Source organism: Geotrypetes seraphini, chromosome 2 (genome assembly GCF_902459505.1).
Source record: "Geotrypetes seraphini chromosome 2, aGeoSer1.1, whole genome shotgun sequence".
Taxonomy (NCBI): domain Eukaryota; kingdom Metazoa; phylum Chordata; class Amphibia; order Gymnophiona; family Dermophiidae; genus Geotrypetes; species Geotrypetes seraphini.
Genome location: NC_047085.1, coordinates 162,008,500 through 162,030,295, shown reverse-complemented (window position 1 = coordinate 162,030,295; position 21,796 = coordinate 162,008,500). Strand labels below are relative to the sequence as shown.

The following is a 21,796-nucleotide window of genomic DNA, read 5'->3' as shown; positions in this document are numbered from 1 at the left end:
AGTAAAATACTTCTTGTGGTCTTAGTGTCTGGTACCCAATCACTTCTGGCAAAAGAGCAACAAGCTGTTATTTTACAGTTTGAATTAATATCAGCTTTTGATCTAGTAGATAATACATTATGGTTGAAAATGTTAGACAAAATCAAGATTACTTGAATGGTTTATAATCTTTTTGTCAAGTATAGTTTATAGTATTCAAATTGAAGGGGGGTGTCATCAAATTCCTGGCTGATGAACTGAGGTGTTTCTCAAGGTTCCCCACTATTACTGATCTTATTTAACATCTATACGAGATCTTCAGGAAAAAAACCTAGCAAATCTGGATATATATCTGCTGGGTCTATGTATGTACATAAGCATTTGTAAAACTAAATGCTCTTTGTAACCCTCTTAGAACTCCGATATGTGAGGATTTGGTGAGATATAAGTTGACATATAACATAACATATCACTATAGCCAGTGAGGTAGTAAAGGGGGTGCCCCGGGCACCATCTTGGTGGGAGTGCTGGCACCTCTTGCCCCACCCCCCATGCCACTCTCATGGCCTCCCTTCCCCACCCCACCCCCTCCTCTACCTCTTTAAATCTTCACCAGCACAAGCAACTTTTCCAGTCTGAGCAACTTTTCCAGCCTGCTGCTCACGCCGGTCTGGCTCCCCCTCTGAAATCACTTCTGGGTCGTGTGACCAGAAAGTGACATCTGAGGGAAAGCCAGTACCAGCACAAGCAGCAGACCGGAGAAGCTGCTCACGCTGGCTGCGTTTGTTTTTGACACTGTATCTTGTTATGGAAATAAAAAGAGAAATTCTATAATACGGCAAATGGTAGGAACATATTCTATAAAGCCAAGTTGGCAATTACTTTCCTTTATAGCATCCTACACATCCAATCCAATCCTTTGGTTTTATATACCAATTCATCCCTTGTAGAGGTTCGACTCGGTTTACAAATACAGTCAAACCTCGGTTTGCGAGTAACATAGTTTGCGAGTGTTTTTGCAAGACAAGCAAAACACTCGAGCAAACTTTAACTCAGAAAACGAGTGTTGACTTGATCAATGAGCAGGTCCCCCCGTGGCCAACCCTAACCTCCAACCGGCAAACATGCACCAACCCACGCCGGCATCACCGCTGCCTGGATGTCCTTGGGTGGGGAGAGTTGTGCAAAGGTATGCCCTCTAGCCCTGATTGGCAGAGGGTGGGCAGGAAAGAAGGCATCTCGGTTCCTTCTGCTATTTCATAGAGGCAGGGAGGAGCTTATGCAGGAAATTGAAGCAAAAGGGGGGTAGAGCTTGGCTCAGGGAATTCTGTGTTCCAGCTTTGGAATGTGAGACCCCCTCCCGGCATCCCGCCTCACTTTCTTTAGCCCTGTCCCCCGCTTTATTCAGCTCTGTCCCCCGCCATCCCGCTTCACTTTATTTCCACCCTGACGCCCTGCCTCTCTCGTCCTGTGAAGAGCTGCCAACACCTGGTGAAAGGCGATCAGAGCAGAACGGGGCTGTGAGGTGACAGATCGGCGATATCGGTAGTGAGAAAATGGATGGGCCCATGAAGTGGGCCCGGAACCTGGAGCAATAACGGGCACTGTGAGGTGATGCTGGAATTGTAACACCCTCGGGGCGGCTGGGGGCTGAGAGGGAGCCTGTATGGAGGAGCAGCCTTGAGGTGAGAGCAGGGCCTATTAATGGTCCCACCAGACAGGAGGACAAGAAAAAGGAAAGATGGTCTATGGGGATGGAAAGGGAAGGGAGTACATATGCTGGGTTGAAGAGGGGAGGGGAAAAGAGGGAGAAGTGTTGGAACAAATCATCCTAATTTTCATAAATTCCTAAGGGGACACTTGCTTTGGTATACAAGCACTTTGGATTACGAGCATGCTTCTGGAACGAATTATGCTCGCAAACCAAGGTACCACTGTATTAAGAATCGTAACAAAATATAATCATGATTAATAGATAAAAAAATATTAATTAGTCGCAGAAATTTTTTTAAGACTTCTGAAATAAGCAAGTTTTTAACGTTTTACAAAATGTTGCTAATTGAGAGAGAAGTCTATTCTCAGATGGAAGCTCATTCCAAATCTTTGCAAATAAAAAAGTGAAGGAACGATGAAAATTAGCTGTAGTTTTGATATTCTTTAAGGAGGAAAAACTGGATATGTGCATATGTAATTAGGCATGAACATTTATGTCAGACATTTTCTCTGGGTTCTTATTCTACCAATTTTACAGTTGTATGTCTTGACACAGTTTAGATTGGTACAGGATTCCATGGCTTTCCTTCCCCTTTCGGAAAATAATTTCATATCCTACTCATTTTCCTATATTTTTTATGCCTTTTGGCATATGTTTTGTATGTTGAAGGTGTTAGAGAAAAGCTTTCGGTCTGCAGCAGGGGTCCAGAGAGTTTTGAATACAAGTTTAGCAATTTAGATAGGTTTTTGTCTATATTCTTTGTTTAAATATGTGACTGTTCTTTGACTTTAAAGAATGTAAATTCTCTCTCGATTCTTCAGTTATCATCTTTTATGCTTTCATTCTTTCTTTTTTTTTAATTTATGGATACATTGGGGTTTCATAGATTTTGTCCTGGTGTGTTAGCCAAGAGAGTTTCATGTTGTGAACTCTACATGCACAAAAAATAGTAAAAAGAATGTCTCATTATTTAGGACTGTGCAGTACCATTGAACCATTACAAGTCTGCATTGATTTTACAGATGGTGTACTGTAATATTTTAGCTCACTATGCAGGTTGTAACTTAGAAAACAGATATTAAGGAGATATGGAAATTCCCCAATTAATGAAAATTGTGGCACATACTTTGTCAGGATGGGGAAATAGCTCAAGGCATTTTTGCTGGATGGGAAAATCTAGAGAAGTAGAAAAGCAGTGGACATAACTAAAAGGAGCTACTTTAAGAGCAACAGACCATTTTGTTAGGAAAGTATATAAGAATGAAGCATAAGATTAATTCTGGTGCTGACTAACATGGGCCTACATGTCAGAATACACTATCACACTTGTTAGTGTGATGTATGGAGGAGTAAGTAAGTGATGGGTCGGTTACCAATCATTCGTAATTAGGAATAGTGGCGGGCTTCTGTCACCACGTATTTGTCTGTCGGAAGGGTGATTTTCAACGGTGCTGCAGGAAAGGCACAGAAGTTATGTTAATCAGATTTTCTATTCCGCCTTTACCTATTCAGTTCATAGTCGGATTACATTAGAAGAGGTTCGGTCACTTACCCAGGAAGTTACAATGGACAGTTTGTGAGATTAAATGGGTGGGTTTGTTGTGATGTGCAAAGTGTGAAGTGTAATTGTGTAAGGCTGAAGAGTGATGATAGAAAACTTAGGAACATAAGAATAGCCTTACTGGATCAGACCAGTGGTCCATCTAGTATCCCGTCTTCACAGAGACCAATCCACATCACAAGTACCCGGCAACAATGGAATAGTAAAAGAGAGGGGGAGGGCAGACCGACCCGGGCGCCATATTGGTGGGGGCGCCAGCACCTCACCCCGCCATACCATGCCATGCTCGCACCATCCTTCCCCCCCACTCCATACCTCTGTAGATCTTCATTAGAATGAGCAACTTCTCCTGCCTGTTGTTCCCACCAGCCTGGTTCCCCTCTGAATCACTTCTGCCATGAAGTGACATCAGAAGGAAATCCAATGCTGGCGTGAGGAGCATGCTGCAGAAGCCAATCGCACTAGCAAAGATTTAGAGGTATGGGGGGGAAAGGGAGAGCGCAAGTGTGGAGTGAAGGGCGAAGGATGGGAAGGAACTGGAGAAAGGTGTAGAAGGAGGGGGGCATGGAGAAGAGGAAGCGGGAGGCACCGGGGTGGGAGGGGTGCACCTGGCAAAAAAACAAATAGCAGCATTCCATGCCACTGATCCAGGGCAAGCAGTGGTTTCTCCCATGTCTGTCTCAACTGCAGTTTATGGACTTTTCCTCCAGGAACTTGTCCAAATCATTTCTAAAATCAGCTACATTAACCACTCTTACCACATCCTCTGGCAACACATTCCAGAGCTTAACTATTCTCTGAGTGAAAAAAATATTTCCTCATTGGTTTTAAAAGTAGAGTGGAACCTTGGTTTACGAGCATAATTCGTTCCAGAAGCATGCTCGTAAATCAAGTTACTCGTATATCAAAGCAAGTTTCCCCATAGGAATGAATGGAAACTCGCTTTGATTCGTTCCACCAAACCCCCCCCACCCGAGGCTACCGGCGCTGCTCCATCACCCCCTCCCCCCGCTCTAACCGGCATCACACCTCCTGAACCGTCATCGCAACCCCCCCCCGTGAACGCCCCCCCCGCAAGAACTGCATCACACCCCCGTGCTGAAAGCGGCATCCGCCCGCCCTTCCTCTCAAACATGCTGCTTACCCCTTCTGCTGATTGTGAGAGTGAAAGCAAGCTCCCGCCTCTTGCCTGGACCGGGCCTTGAGCATCTGTGCATGCTCAAGGCCTTCTGGCTCTTGAGAGAATGAGAGCCAGAAGGCCTTGAGCATGCACAGATGCTCAAGGCCCAGCCCAGGCAAGAGGCGGGAGCTTACTTTCACTCTCACAACCAGCAGAAGGGATAAGGAGCATATTTGAGAGGAAGGGCGGATGGATGCTGCTTTTAGCATGGGGGTGCGATGCAGTTCTCGCAGGGGGAGGGCGTTTGCGGGGGGGGGGTGTTGCGATGCCGGTTCGGGGGGTGCAATGCCGGTTAGAGCGGGGGAGAGGTGCTCGCATATCGGAACATGCTTGGTTTGCAAGGCAAAAGTTTGCTGAGTGTTTTGCTCATCTTGCAAAACACTCGCAAACCGGGTTACTCGCAAACCGAGGTTCCACTGTATTAATCTAACTTCTTCGAGTGTCTCCTAGAACTCAAGTGAGTAGAGAAATTGTTGAATTGGAGGGTATATCGTAAGCTGGTTTAAGAGTAGGTTGGTTTAAAGGGACACATCCCTGGATTCTATATAGGTCACCCAAATTTGAGTGCCCAGATTTGGACACAGATTGCAGATATAAATATAATCTAATTAATAATGAGATATTATCAATCAATAATTGCTGTTAATTGGCACTCATTTGGAGTTACCCTCTCATCTGTCCTGTACTTATTCTATAACATGCTCACCTAAATTTCATAATGCACAAAAGGGGCCATGGTATTGGGAAGGGAATGAGCAGTTAAGGAGCATTCTAGAAACTAGGCACAACATTATAGAATACTTGGCATTGCATACCAATCTGCCACAAAGAAGGTGATAGTAAGTAAAAAGTCCTAGTAGAATCAAAGCAAGTATGGAAAACCAAGAGACTGGAGAGACAATATTCAGAAGCAGAATAAAGAAATCTAGTGGAGTGTAAGAGCAGACGTTAGAAGTTAAGTAAGGCTTTGAGCTTAAGGTAAGAATTTTTTAGTGTTATCCAAAAAGTTATGGGAAAGCAATGATGAAGCTAAAGGAAAGAGGTAATGCAGTAAAATCTCTAGGCATGGGATAAAAGCCAAATAGAAGTATTTCAAACAGATTGAGAAGAGTGGAACTAAGGCCCCGAGATTCTAAACCTACTGTGCATTAAACGGTCAACACTAAGCCAGTTCAACGGCGTTCTTACTGTCGTGGCCGGCGCTAAAAATGCTAGCACAGCTTTGAAAAGGAGGGGGATAATGTCTACAAAAACACATCAACATGAGATAGTCAAAGGTGTGCAATAAGCCTTAAGCTACCAGAATATATTAAATCTCCAGCATTAAGCACAGACTAATAAACGGCCCTAAAATAAGGGAAAGAAAAAGCCTCAGAACTTCACCATTCCCCTCCAGTGATGGGTGATGGCAAACCAATGGTGTAAAGGGAACCTCATTATTAGGGGGGGGGGGGAACCCTCCTCCATTATGGCCAAATCTATAGCCTTGTGCAATGCAGCGATTCAAAATCTTTCTAAATCATCAATAGATATAAGTATGCAGGAATCACAAATATACTTATCTCAGTATGAAAGGTCAATGTTAATCGACAATGGCCAATGTTTTGCCATCCACAGCTGCCTCAGGGTGTGACCACATTTATCAGTTCTTTGCATTATATTTCTCTATACCCGCATCTTCCACATGGCCATTATTAGAGAAATTCATGCATTTCACCCATGCAGTAAAAATGGCCTTAGTGCACAGAAATAATCCACATAAGCAGATGCAAAGTTCTTTTTCTACACTTTGGTAATAGGACCCCCCACCCCCTAAGCATTAAGTAACAAGAAGCAACACAACAGTAAGCACAGCTAAAGTCTCCAATTTAGAGAGAGAAGCAAATCTTAATTAACAGATAATCAGAAAAAAAGAACAAAAGCACAAGTGGTGTCTACCACGATTCAAAATTACTATATGTGAGACTTGAGTCCTTTGCATTTTCTAGGACAGGAACCAAAGGCCTTTTAGAAACCAGAAAGCTGGAATAACTGATATTTACAATAATGGCACCGTTAGAGGAAACATTAAAATAAGACTCCCTGCTGTACAACTCCTGGTCTCAAATTAATGAACCAGTTCTTCCTCTTTTTTATTTTAAGTTTCCTTAAAAACACCTGAAAAACATTGGTTTTTAGATTTGAAATTAATTTATCAGGATGCCTAAAATAAAATTTAAGTAGCCCATCCTTAACAGATAATAATAGAAATGTAGCCAACATTCAAAAATAGATAAAACATCCACAGAAGGAAATTCTGTTTAGGACACCAGCTTAGGTCTCAGCAGCCACCTAAGAAACAGCTGACAATCACAGAATGGCATCCTATACAGAATTACGTCTGTCCTAACAAACAGACGCCTAACCGCCCCGATTCTCTAACCGGCGCCCATGTCACTTGCACTGGTTAGAGAACTGCATTGCCATCAGTTGATCGCGGAAATGGTATATTCCTGCCACAATCAGCAGAACAGTTGCAGCAAGGACCCCCCCCCCCCCATGAAGTCCCCTGGCAGAAGAGATGCCCACTCCCTCCTGCCAGAACTCCCCCTCTCCCCTGAGAATTCCCCCAGCAGATGGGATGCCCACTTACTCCCACTGGAAGCCCCAAACCCCCCCCCCCAAGAATTCCACAGGCAGGAGGGATGCCCATTTCCTCCTGCCGGAAGCCCACCCCCAGCAAAGCCCCTTGGCAGTAGGGATGTTCATTCCCTCCCACTGGAACACCCCCGGAACTTCCAACCCTCCCAATCTTTGACACCCCCCTCCAGACCCTCACACACTCCCTGCAACAGCTTCTATAGCAACTTTAATTGCCTTATTCATATTTGAGCAAACCCTTAATGCTGTCAGACATTCTACTTTTAAAATTCTCAGACTTTGTCAAAGAATTTGGATTCATCCAGATGTTTCTAAAACAACTCAGTGGTGCCTAAATCTTTCTCCACCCTTAAACATGCTTTGGAGTTAGGCGCTGCTTTGTTCCATGCAATAGGTGTCTATCTTTCATAGAATTGCAGAGAAGAAGGCATCTATCACCCAATTTTTTTTTTAAATGAGCTAGTTAAAGCTCCGCCGCAATCGACGATGCCCAGCTGGTCTCCTGCCCGGAGGCCAAACACCCCCCCCCCCACGCGGCAGCCGGGGCCGTACTTACAAAAGAGCCAGCAGCGCTGGCTAGGCGCCGAGACACGCAGCCGCAGCCCCCCTGGCGCCCCGAGCTGTCGACCGCCACGTGGCTCGGCGCCCGCGCGGCCGGCCGAGGCAGGAGCCGGGCAGGCGGGAGGCGAGATGGGGCCCCGGGCGGAGGCCGGGGCGCGCATGCCGTGTGGTCCAGTGCGGCCGCAGGCCGCCATCGCGCCTGGCCCGGGGCAGGAGCTGGGCGGCTGGGAGACAGCGACGCGGCCGCCAGAGGTCGGAAACCCCAATCCCCCCTCCCACACAGCCGGGCCGCTCAGGGAGGGGAAGGACGCCAGCCACGCTGAGCAGGTGAGACGGCGGCAGCCACACTACCCCTTCCCACCCGGCGATAAGGTGCTGGGCCTCCGGCGACGCACAACCCCCCCTCCCGTGGCGTGTGCGGCGGCCCTCCCGAGACGCTCCTACCTCGCAGGAACCGAGGGAGCGTCTCGGCGGGCTCTGGCAGGCCGCGGCTCAACAAGGGAGAGTCGGGGTGGGTGCGACGCGACCCGCGCCGCGCATGACCCAGCAGGAGCGAGCGCCCGCAGAGTGAGCCGGCGAAGCACATGGGGAGACAAACCCAAGTCGCGTCGATCTCCCTGGACCGCCGTCGGGAAAAAGGGCGACCTCCCTTCCGCTTCCCCCTCATCTCCTAACCCTCCCCTTCCCCCTCCCTCGCTGATTGGCGTTTCCTATCCTCCTCCCTCCCCCACCCCCTCCTAACTATTCGCTCCGGCTTCAGGCCGATTTGGCCTCGCTCCTCCCTATACGGGATCGGAGCTTGTTCTTAATTGAAGCCAAATTACTAATTAATGGGGTCTTTTACTAAGGTGTGCTAGCCAATTTAGCATGCGCTAAATATTAGCATGCACTAAATGCTAATGCACCCATTATATTCTATGAACACGTTAGCATTTAGCGCTTGCTAAATTGGCTAGCGTGCCTTAGTAAAAGACCCCCTAAGTTAGGCATCTAACTTTAGGCACCTCTTATAGAATTTTCCCCTATATCTATAATAGTTGGAATGTTTGATCATATGTGACATATATTATACAAACAAAAACAAAAAGATCAGTGTTACCTTCTGGATAGTTATGATTCCCTCCTGTGTATCTGGGTCAACTGAGATCTTAAAAACTCCAAGGCCATCACCATCTATGATCGTATACTCCATTTCTGCATTTTGACCTATATCTGTGTCGATTGCTTTTATTCTTGCTACCACAGAAGCCAGAGGCAAAGACTCTGGGACATAATACTGATCAGATCCTGTCAAATTAACAATGAAAACATGGATGAAACAGCAAATTTAATAACTTAAGAATTTTAATTATTTTCATTTAGTACACATATTTATGAAGTGAATTATTCCTTTTAGTCAAAGGATTATTGGGCGTTACCTCAGTACACAACACATCTGTAGTCTGGTAGTAAGGTTCCCTTAAAGAGGCATGAGTCCAATTTTGAATGATAGAGATTTACATTTATCTTTGTTTATTTTAGTTTCCACTTAAATTGCCTAGACTCTCTCACTATGTAGCAGGCTTAATACAAATATTTTATTAAAGGATTGTGCTAATGAATAGTGGTTCAAACTTGAATACATTCTGGTAAATTTCAACTTTCTTTGTAGTGTGAGCCTCTATAGGTTATCTGTTGACATTATTACTACAGGTTGCCATAGCAACTATGCACACTTCTACAACAAATGGCACAACAAAGGATTGCTATGACAACCTGTGACAAAACCCATTGGATTATGTGAAAAAAAAATATAATAATAATATAATACAGAAATAATTTATACTTTATTTACATTTGCTATACTGCCTTTACTGACTGGTAGATGAAAGCAGCGTACAGGCTAAATAAAGTAGTGAAAAAGAAATACAGTTGTAGATGCGAAAGTTTCCAAAACATCCTCAAATGCATTTTAAAAGAAACAAGACAAACAGAAACATATAAGACTAAATTCTATAAATGGCAACAAAAAATCAGCACCATAAAAAAAAGAGCACTAAGCACTATTCTGTGTATAAACGACACTCGGGATCCATTTATAGAATAGTGCTTAGCACTGAGATCTGTACCTGAACACAATTTATATCAACTGAACCCTGGGGCTCCTTTTACTAAGGTGCGCTAGCGGTTTTAGTGCACACAGCGCGCGCTACAATGCTGCACACGCTAAACGCTAATGCCTCCATAGAGCTTGCATTAGTATTTTTCATTTAGCGTGCGCTAAAAATGCTAGTGCACCTTAGTAAAAGGAGCTTAGTGTAAATTATCATATCTAAATTAGGCACAGAACAGGTTTATTCTGTACTAGTGCACGAAAATTCTTGTAATGCCCATGGTCGCATCTCTTTTTCAGTTCTGTGCATACAAATTTACCTATGCATTTGTACAGAACAGCGCCTAGCAAGAGATGCTTGTAAATTCTAATTGTTAGTATCAGCAGTAATTGTCTCATTAAACAAGTAGGTTGCACACACAAGTTTTGAACACTCATAGAATTAGGGGAATAGTGTGGGCAATAAATGTTCTAAAACCTGCCTGAAAAGCCAGGCTTTAATGACAGTCTTGAATTTATTAAATGACAATTCCCCATGAATAGACAGAGGTAAATTATTCCAAGTAAATGGGGCTATAAAATAAAAGGCAGTGTCCCTAGTAGATTTTTCGAGGAGCCACTGAAAAGTTCTTGGCCCTACCAAGAAGAGAATGATGTGGAGCCATGAAACTTACAAGTGTTATTCCACACTTTTCTTGACACTTTGAATTTCAATGATATGAAATTAAACAAAACTTGCAAATTTCATTTCTCCATGTCATTCTCTTCTTGGTTGGGCTGAGAAATTTTCAGTGGCCCCTCATAATTGGTCAAGTGCTGGTCTAGGCAAGATCAATCTTTGAACACTTCATGAATGAACGGCATGGAATGGTCATTGTGTGTAGGTACGGAGAGGTACCCATACAGAAAGCTTTGAATGTATGAACTAAAATCTTAAATTTGATTCTATCAGAAGCCAATGGAGCTTTTACAAAAGGAGTTCACATTACATTTATATGCATGACATAAGAGATAGACGACAGTGTTTTGCAAGGTCTGGAGGTTATTTAAAGTTCATTTTAGTAATACCACAGTAAACTATATTGCAGTAGTCTAATCTTAATATAAATAAGGCATGTTGCAATAAATGAAAGGAAAACAGCTGGCAATGAACACAGAAACAAGATATAAGTTCTACTCTCTGCCTACACCACCTGCGCTAAAAAATAAAATACATTTTTTAGTGTGTGGGTAGCATGCAGAGACCTTAAAACTACCATGGGACACCTGAGCGTGTCCCACTGTAGTACTTTTTAAGCCTGCAATAAGCACATGTTAGTGTTTACCGCTACTTAGTAAAATTACCCTAGTTATTATTCAAATATACAAATATTGACTATAAATGGGATACACATTTGGTATTGGGTAGCAATGGACCTCAGTATGTTGATAGATATCATATGGTGAATTTTTATTATACCTCTACTATACCTCGCTTATCTCAGTGACTGAAGTTCCTCCCCCCCTTCCCCGATTGTGATATTGAAATTTTAAACAGAAATAATACTTTCTTGTGTTTTGTGGCTTATGCATCTATCACAATGAAGATGTTTTCTCAGCTATTGTTGTATTTTTCTTCACTGCATCAGTAGTAATATTTTTGGATTTGAGAATGAATATACTGTACTAGCAAATGACTTCATCCTTTGGATCTCCTAGCAGTGTAAGTTAAACAGTGTAACTGTATTTCTATAATGAGAATATTATTGATAATTTCTTTTTGTTTGCAATATTCTTTCATATGTGTAGCATCCTCCTTCCTGACCCTGCATTAGGTACAAATATGCATAATAAAAATTTACAACTAGGCAAAACCACCTCTGCCACTAGGTGGACTAGGCTTCTGCCAATAGTGGCAGAATGTGGGGACAATGGTGTGGCTCTCCAGTGGCAGAAGAGCAGGCACAGTAGTGAACCTTCCAGCACAGGCTTTTATTTAAACCCTGCAACATACCCCTCCTCCCACCAGAAGGTCTATATCAAAAGGCAAGACTCAGTAGTAGTTGAATAAGACCCTGCACTGGTAGATCTGTGCCTGAATGATGCTTCTTCAGATCCTGGTTAAGAAAGGGATTGGCAGCAGTGTGGCAACAGGCCTGGCAGGATAAAGGCAAGAGGGAGGAGATGCTGGCCACCTTGAGTGGAGGGCGGTAGGAATGGAAAGAGAGATGCTGTCCTCCTGTCAGGGGAGGAGGAAGTGGGGAGGAAAATGGAGATGATGGCCACCTGTGGGGTAGGGAGCAGAAGGGGCGATAATAGTCAACCAAGGAGGGGATATGGACAGGAAGGGGAGATGTTGGATCTACTGTAGGGCAAGGGTGTCGAAGTCCCTCCTCGAGGGCCGCAATCCAGTCGGGTTTTCAGGATTTCCCCAATGAATATGCATGAGATCTATTTGCATGCACTTCTTTCATTGTATGCTAATAGATCTCATGCATATTCATTGGGGAAATCCTGAAAACCCGACTGGATTGCTGCCCTCGAGGAGGGACTTTGACACCCCTGCTGTAGGGTAAGGGTGTAAGAATGAACATTTTCCTAGAGCATCAGATACCTTTGCAACTAGAATAGTGTTGATGTGTAACACTAGGCCACTTCACCTTCTAAAAATGTTTTTCCAAGATTGTCAGTGACTAATGTGATTTTACTGTGCTCTGTTTTACCTCATCTTGGGAGCCAATTAGAACACAAGGAAAGGACTTGAACAACAAGAAGAGAAGAAAGAGTGGGGTTTGTCTGAAATTACTCATTGAAGAGAAGTGGAGGAGTCACCACCAAGAAGAGCTATAGGAAGGCCCAGTATCTGCAGGAAAAAATGGAATCCACAGCTTGCCTTGGGACTGGTAGCATGGAATGTTGCTACTATTTGGGTTTCTGCCAGGTACTTGTGATTTGGGTTGGTCACTGTTCAAAGCAGTGGGCTAGATGGATCATTGGTCTGATCCAGTATGGCTATTCATATGCTCTTAAATAAAATAACCAAAATCACAGCACACCAAATATTTCCAGCTTGAATATTTCAAATATACAATAGCTTTCAGTGTATCACCCTTAAGTGAATACTGTCATTCAAGCTGATTACTTGTTTTCTTGGAGCCTCAGAACACCACTCCGGGCTCACTACGTTTACAGCCCTAAGCTTAACATGCACGTTCTTCACAGGTTCCAGTTATTTTATATAAATATTTTTTGAAATGTTTTTTAATATTTTAAATATAAAGTGCAACCCAGTGCTTCATATCATTTTAAAGTAATTATTAACTTATAATCTTTAAATGGTAAAGTTACTTAGCATAATATGTGTTCTTATGCTATCGGGATCATTCAGGCCGCCGAGCTGGAGCTTTTTCAAGGCGACATCCCAACTATTTTACCTGCCAGCTTCACAGACCACCTTAGTTCTTACAAAAAAAACAAACTAATAATAAGAACTCCTATGAGCATCGGAGCGTTTAGCACTCCAGGCCGCGGTAGAAATCTCTACCATGGCTTAGTGAAAGGGGTGTAAAGAAAGGATGTATGTGATCTTGAAAGGGGTTCATAGACAAAATCATGCGAGACAATGGCGCGCAGACAACTGAGCGCAAGGTTGATGGCGCGCCGAAGAAAAGCACTATTTTAAAGGGTTCCGACGGGGGGTATTGGTGGGGAACCCCCCTATTTTACTTAACAGACATCGCGCTGGCGTTGTGGGGGGTTTGGGGGTTGTAACCCCCCTCATTATACTTGAAACCAAACTTTTTGCTAGTTTTTTAGGGAAAAAGTTCAGTTTTAAGTATAATGTGGGGGGTTACAACCCCCCCAAACCCCCCACAACGCCAGCGCAATGTCTGTTAAGTAAAGTGGGGGGATTCCCCCCCACACCCCCCGTCGGAGCCCTTTAAAATAGTGCTTTTCTTTGGCGCGCCGTCAACCTTGCGCTCAGTTGTCTGCACTCAGTTGTCGGCGCGCCGTTGTCTCACGCGATTTAGTCCCGTCACCCCTACAGACACACCCTTGTTTGGGATAATTTGTATACTTATTTCATATACTGTATATCTATTACAATGTGCAGTGTAAAAATGAAAAATCAAATCTTCATACTAAAGAGCAGAATCTACAAATTTAAAGTTTTCATGAGTGTCTAGAAAGAAAATAATTTTCCTTTTAGATCCCAATGAGGTTATATTATATTATTCAACCACAAATCAGTATCTAATTTTTAAGAGCAGTGGCACAGCTTAGATATATCAATCAGTATATTATAAGGAATATTTAGTACCGTTCTATTAGATTGAACTACTTTTGCCATAGAATGTCATCCTGTTTCTGGTTTGGAAGTGTTTTTCTTCTCTAAAGTTCTTTTAAGCTTAATAACTTCAGAAGATATAGCCAAGAACACAAGAATGATAATAGCTCACTGTACAAACAGACCACCTGAAGTCTGGGAAGATGTTTATCTATGTCTCTTTTCTAGTTAAGTCGAAAGGCACTTCAGTCAAACCAAGTAAATTGAAATCAGATGGTTTCCGCTTCTTCTTAGATTGATTTCTTTTCTGAAACATGGAATGTTTTCACAAGACAAACCCTGATGAATTTTAAAAGAATGTGATGTGGTGTGAAGCAGGTATGACATTTTTTAAAAATAATGCCCATAATGCTAATATATTTCCAGAAATGTCTCGCCCACCACAGTTCCTATGTAAACCTTTCTCAGTCACCAGGAATATAAAGGATAAACATTCATTTGCATAATGCTTTTGATTAATCCTAGTTGAATTATCCCAGTTCATGTGAAAACAGCCCTTGTAATGGGAACAGGACATAGCATTAGGTAGTGAAGCATCTTACTGCGAGGGAAGCGGGGTGGGTTATCGTTGACATCAGTAAGGGTTACAGTGACTGAGGTTGTCCCTGATAGTCCTCCCATTTGTCCAACCATATCCTTTGCGTGAATTACGAGGAGATACTGGTCTTTGGCCTCTCTGTCCATGCTGGGCAGAGCTGTCCTTATGATACCTAAAAATGGAAAAATAAAGCAAATCAACACATTTAGCCATTACTTTTGGACCTGATCAGTGGGTAAAAAAAACCCAAAACAAAACCCTAATCTTAATTAAAATTTTATATATATATATACAGTGGTGCCTCGCATAACGGACGCCTCGCACAGCGAACGCTGCGCATAACGAACTTTTTGTCTTGCTCCCTATAACGAACTTCGTTTCACACAACGAAGTCGCCCGAGGGGCCCGGGGGGGGGGCGGAACTACTCTCGCCGCTTCCTAATGTGAGCCGGGAACAGCAGCACCCTCCTGTCTGAATGCAGTGTTCCATCATCTCCCTCCACCTTACCTTAGATACCGAGTTTTCCGGCTTTCTTTTTCGGCCAGCCACACACTTTCAAAGAGCAGCACATGCGCGCATGCTCTGTTGTTCAATCTTCTCCTCTGACGCAACCGGAAACCGGAAGTTGCAGGAGAGAGAACATTGATCAACTTCAGCAGCTGCGCGTGCACAGCTTTTTGAAATCGTGCGGCTGGGTGAAAAAGAAAGCTGGCAAACTCTGCATATAAGGTGAGGTGGAGGGAGGGAAATGTAGGGCTGCAGAACGAATTATTTTGTTTTACATGTATTCTTATGGGACAACAGGGCTGCAGAACGAATTATTTTGTTTTACATGTATTCTTATGGGAAAACGCGTTTCACACAACGAACTTTTCGCATAACAAACTTGCTCCTGGAACGAATTAAGTTCGTTGTGTGAGGCACCACTGTATATATACTAGTCTTATAGCCCGTTACATTAACGGGTGCTAGAATATATGTGTGTGTGTCTCTTTATTTCTTTCTCTCTCTCTCCTTAGCTGCTTTCTTTCTTTCTGTCTTTCTTTTTCTTTGGCTGTCCATCACCACCCCTTGCCTGCTCCCCCTGTCCATTCTCCCTTCCTTTTACCTCCCCTGTGTTGACCACCACCCCTTCACAGCTCTCCTTATGCAGCAGCTGGCCTTCTCCCTTTGTTTTACCTCTCCCCTGTCAAGCAGCACCTTCCTTCTCCCCCTGTCCAACATTAGGCCTCCGTTCCTTTTTCTTCACCCCCCCTGTCCATCAGCACCTCTTTCCTTCTCCCCCTGTCCAGCAGTAGGCGTCCCTTCCTTTTTCTCCCCCCCTCCTTCTTCTTCTTATCCCTATGATACACTTACCTTGCTCTGCCCCTGATCAGAGGCTCCCGACAGCCGCCCAGTTGCACCCATTGGAAAAGTTCCCTCTGCGGCATCCCGCACCCCTCCTGACGTGACTCCCGCTGTCCCGTACCTGCCCCTGTGTCTTTCTTCTTGTCTTTGTGTCCCTTCCTCCCTCTATCTGTCTGTCCAAAGCAGCATTTCCTCCCCCCACACCAGTTCCCTGTGCACCTGTCCCTGTGTCTTTCTTCTTGTCTTTCTGTGTCCCTTCCTCCCTCTGTCTGTCTGTGCAAAGCTGCATTTCCTCCCCTTTCCATTTCCCTCCCCCCACACCAGTTCCCTGTGCCTGCATTAGCGTTTCCTCTACCCTCTTTCCCTTCCCACAGTCGCGACTACAAACGCGGGCCCGAGTCCTTTGCCGGCCCCCCCCTTCCCTTTCCTTACTGGCGATTTAAGCAGCGTGTCAGCATTCTTCACACGCTGCTTCGGGTCCTTCTACTGCCCTGATTTACTCTGGCACGTCCGGAGCAAATCAGGGCAGTAGAATGGCCCGAAGCAGCGTGTGAAGACTGCTGACACGCTGCTTAAATCGCCAGTCGGGCCCGCGGTAAGGGAAGAGGGGGGGCGGCAAATGAGTCGGGTCCCGGGCAGCGGAAAGTTGCTAGGCTCCTCGGTGGGGGCGCTGAGTGGCCGCGATCCCTCTCCTCCCAGACCCCCCCCAGAGGAACGGAGATCGGCGGCTACAGCCCCTGGCTTCGTCGTCTTATATCCACTGCGGCCAACCCTAACGGAAACAGGAAGTAGTCAGACAGGGCGGGCCGCAGTGGACAGAAGACAGCAAAGCCAGCGTTAAAACAGCATTTAAATGCGGGTGAGCCGGCGAGAAGGAGGAGGTGGTAGTTTTGGCAGTGAGTGAGGGGGGAGTCGCTGGCTGTGCTTTCACGATCTGTCCTCCGCATATGCACTCTGGCCACGAGGCCAGACCGTAAGCAGCGCATGCCACTTCCTAGCTGTAGCTCACGGAAAACGGACCCACGCATAGGAAGTGCGCATGCGCGGCTTACCATTTTATTATATTAGATATATATATTAGATATAGATATATATTAGTTGACTCGGTATGAACCTTTAAATAATAACAAAATATCCAGTTATGCAGTTAATATAGAAACTAAAAAGACTTATTTAAACAATTTCAAATCATATGTTTGTTAAAAGTTTTAACTGCACTTCAATTTGTCAACAGCATGGTGTACAAAATACCACTCCCTTGCTTCAATATCCACTAAAACCATCTTCTACCCCCGAAAGGCCCCCTGGTACTTACCTCTTCACAGAGAATTGAAACAGAAATGTCGCGCTTTGGAGCGCAAATGGAAAAAAATCTAAATCCCCCTCTGATAGACAGACCTGGGGGGTCAACATTAAACTTTACAATTCAACACTAAAAAAAGCCAGGAAGAATTTCTTCGGAGACAAGATCTCTAGATCCAACAACCAGATCAGTGCGCTGTTCAACATCTGGCGCACCCTAACTACAAAAAAAGGCCCATCCTTGCTTCCACCGTCTCCATCAGCCGATGCCCTTGCAGATTTCTTTAATGAAAAGATTACCACCCTAAGAAGCTCCTTCCCATCCACAGTCTCCTACAATTCCCTGACCTCTATTGGCCTCAACCCTACCTTACCTACATCCAACCCCATCTCTGCCGACAGATCCTGGACCGTCTTCGAGCCCATCTCCGAATCGCAAGTCTCCAAACTCTGCTTCAAACTAAAAACTTGCAAGTGTATTTTGGATCCTTTCCCCTCCTATCTATTCGAGAATATCCCTACAAAGGCCATTGCTTCCCTCACCGAACTTATAAACTCTGCCCTAACATCGGGCCTTTTCTCCCCCGACATGGGACACATTTCATTGTCCCCTCTACTGAAAAAGTCCGACCTTGATCCTTCCACTCCATCAAATTACCGTCCTACAGCAAACATCCCTCTCCTAACCAAGCTTTTAGAATCCATCATATCCACCCAACTCTCATCCTACCTAGAAAGATACTCTATTCTCCTACCCCACCAATTCGGCTTCAGACCCAACTTCAGCACCGAATCCCTCTTGGCCTCACTAATCTCTAAGGTGCAACAACTCCATTCTCGCAACAAATTTGCTGTTCTCCTTCAATTCGACCTCTCCGCAGCCTTTGATGTCGTCCACCATGACATCCTAATCTTCCAACTCTCCGAAATAGGCATAAGCTCCACAGTACTAGACTGGTTCTCGAAATTCCTACGCTTCCGCTCCTACACCATTAACACAAATGGTACCATACCCCCCCCCCCCCCTGGAAGCCGAAATGTGGAGTCCCGCAAGGCTCACCCCTCTCCCCTATCCTTTTCAACATCTACATGTCCTCTCTGAAACTCCTTCATCTATCCCCCTAGAAACTCTCTACTCTTACACTGATGATATCCTCATCCTTCTCGAGACCGACTCGAACCTCTCCAACCTTGCTGTGAACTTATCCACATGTATAACGAATCTCCAATCCTGGGCCCAATCTGTTCTAATGAAACTGAACGAGTCCAAAACAAAACTACTTTGGCTAGGCCCAATTATAGAACATTTACCCACCTTCATCCCACTACCTTCCGGTCCCACTCTTCAGCTTGAGTTTTCAAGCAAAGTCCTAGGCATCGTCATAGACTCCTCTCTCTCCTTCAATGATCACCTCAACTCCCTGGTAAAAAAATGCTTCTTTAGCCTTCATATGTTGAGGAAAGTGAGATCCTACTTTCATCATTCTCATTTCACCGTCCTCGTTCAATCCATCATCCTCTCTAGACTGGACTACTGCAACTCTATTTATATAAGCCTAACTAAGAAAAACCTCCATAGACTTCAGCTAATTCAGAACGCCGCGGCCAAGCTTATTTTCGCAAAAAACAAGTTCGATCACGTCTCCCCACTCCTCTCCAAGCTTCACTGGCTCCCAGTATACTCCAGAGTCCTCTATAAATGTGCCTGCATAGCCTTCAAAATCCTACATGGCGTCCTTCCTCCCATTATCCCACTCTTTTGGAATTCCTCAAACCCACACTCCATTAGACCCTCCCAAAAAATGAAACTATCTTTCCCCTCTATAAAAGGTATATCCCGCGCGGGAAAACTTGGAACATCCCTCCCCTTAAGAACCACAGAACTCTGGAACAACCTCTCATCCCCGCTCAGAAATTCAAGCTCCCTCCAATCCTTCTGCAAACACTTGAAAACTTGGCTCTTTTCTAAAATCTAATCTCCTCCTGCTCTCTAGTACCCTGTCCCTCTCTATCTTCTTAGCCCTCTCCATATCCCTTCATTGTAGTTCCTTTTCCTCTTAACTTCTGTAAACCGTGCCGAGCTCTGCGCTTGTGGAGATGGTGCGGTATACAAACTTAAGGTTTAGTTTAGTTTAGTTTATATGAAAACAAGAAATGAAAAGAGCGCCATATGAAACAGGAAAGCAAAGAAAAGAAAAGACAATAGAAAAAACAAAAATTAATGAATTAAATCTAAATAATCTATGCATATTGCATGATTCTATAATTTTAGAGAGCACTGTTTCAAAATCATAGGCCCACCCTAGTCCCACCCAACCTCCAACCACCTTCTTAAATTTAAATGAACTGCGGACAAAAAAGTCTTTAAAATTAGTTTTGAAAATAGCGCTTTGGATGGTTTTGTGAAAAAAAAAAGTCCATATCCCACTTTTTTGGACATTTTTCTGTTTCGAAAATGAGCCCCATAGTGTGTCACAAGTTAGACACAAATTCAGTGTTACTTTTACCGTTAAAATAGAAGTTATTCATATAACTGTACTTAGGCACCATTCTATAAGGTAGCACCTAAATACTTTAACACATAATACAAAAGAGGTGTGCACATGGGTGGGCCATGAGAAGGTTACACACATGCACAAAACTTATAGAATAAGTCATGTGCATAAGTGCCTACATTTAAGTGCTAACATTTACACCTGCCTTTTACATGGCATAAGTGATAGAGAAACTTGAGACACTAATCAAATGACAGAGCCTAAATATTGGCATGCAGGCAGGAAATGGCTAGCATTCATCTACAAAATTAATGGAAATGCTTTATTAATGGGTAAGTTGAAGAATTTGATTTGTGCATCTGAATCTTGCATTCTCTACCTTATTCTTCCAAATATTCTCTAATGAGCAGATGCCCAAAAATCTGAAAAATCAGACCTGGTTTTATGGTCTAGAGCCTCCAGTGTTTATTGTGGCATCACTGAATTTTTTCTGGTTCGACCGCTGGTACTGGTCCAGCGGTTGGGGGGCCTCCTACCTGTTGTTGAACATTTTCCGCAGTGGCACTTGGGGGATGTCGGCTCCGGTAAGTGGATCTGGCTTGGGTACCTACGGGTTCCCTTTCTTCGGGTGCAGCAGGGCTCCGATTTTGACTTGGCTCATATGCACTGTCGGTGGGATCGCTTCGCACTTGTCAGATGCGCCGATGGGCTTATTCCCTCCAGTGTCTGGTCTTGTCACCGCTGGGATGGATGTTGTGCCACTCCTCAGTAGGCATGTGGTTGTGCTGTTTCAGCTATCGCGAAGCTTATGCTGCTGTTGGCAGGGAGTGTTCTTCGCCACCTTCTTCAGTTCATCAGTAGCATAGTTCAGTCGACGGAGCCCGCTTGTGGTTAGGTGGTGCTGGCATCAGGGGACTTTCCTTGGTCTGCCTCTTCTTCCAGGACCTGCTGCCATTGGCTCTTGGTTTCCTGTTCAGACTTTGGCTCTCTCCTGCCTCAGTGTCTGTTTGTCTAGTCTGCTTCCTCCTTCTTCGACTCACTGGGGAAGATGTTTATTTTCAACTGCCTCAAGTCGCAGCCTACATCTCCTTGTACTCAGGAAGATCTGGACCAGATTAATGACATGTTATTCCAGAGGCTTGCCTACTGTTAAAACAAGAGTGCCAGAACATCTGCAGACTGGAATTTTATAAAAAAAAATTTCAGCTTATAATTTTCAATCATAACATATTTCATTGTTTTGCTGGGATTGTTTTTCCCCTCTTTTTCTATTTCTATCTCTTATTTTTTTGTTTCTTTATTTTCTGCTTGATATTGATATTATTGATATTTCAATTTGCAATGTAACCTTTATTTAACTCCTTGGATGCTTGTCCCTAATACCCTGTTGTTTTCTCTAGGGTTTCTTCTTCTTTCATTCTTCTTTACAGTTTATCTTTATATAATTGTTATTTTTTGTTTTCTTTCCTAGGTACTTTAGCTCAGATTGTGAGCCCATTCAGGATGGAGAGGTTAGTTCTATGTGCCTAATGAATTACTTTTGTAAACCACTTAATATTTATGTAGAAGCACCTTCACTACGCCACTGATTTGATGGTATGTACTTTGCAGGTTGGCATTCAAATGAATAGAGTTTGGGGGAGATTATAGTGGGATACATTATAAAATATTATGATGTACAGTTCACATGTTTCAGATGTAGGCAAATTTGACCTGTTAAGCTAGTGTTCTATGAAAAAAAGTACTCTAAATAGGTGTGTTCCTGGTGCCTATAAATAAGGGTGTCAGGTCAAAAGTGCGCCGGGACAAAGGCGCGCCCAGACAATTGAGCGCAGCGTGCGTCGCCGCACCGCTCTAAATTACTGTTTTTAGCACTCCGACGGGGGAGCGTGGGGGGGGGAACCCCCACACTTTACTTAATAGACATTGCGCGCGTTGTGGGGGCGTTGTGGGGGGTTGTAACCCCCCCATTTTACTGAAAACTGAACTTTTTCCCTGTTTTTAGGGAAAAAGTTCAGTTTACAGTAAAATGTGGAGGGTTACAACCCCCCAAGCCCCC

General features: G+C 44.2%; 1 protein-coding gene across 4 annotated transcripts in view; it reads right to left on the bottom strand.

Moving 5' to 3' along the window:
* Nucleotides 1–21,796, bottom strand: part of CDH7 (cadherin 7) — a 390,069-nt gene that overhangs the window by 123,045 nt on the left and 245,228 nt on the right. For all 4 annotated transcript variants that reach the window (XM_033934193.1, XM_033934192.1, XM_033934194.1 and 1 more), the window contains 2 exons: nt 14,597–14,764; nt 8,735–8,922 (listed from right to left, as the gene is read on the bottom strand). In XM_033934193.1, the coding sequence (XP_033790084.1) occupies nt 8,735–8,922; nt 14,597–14,764 (356 nt within the window). The remainder of the gene's footprint in view (nt 1–8,734; nt 8,923–14,596; nt 14,765–21,796) is intronic.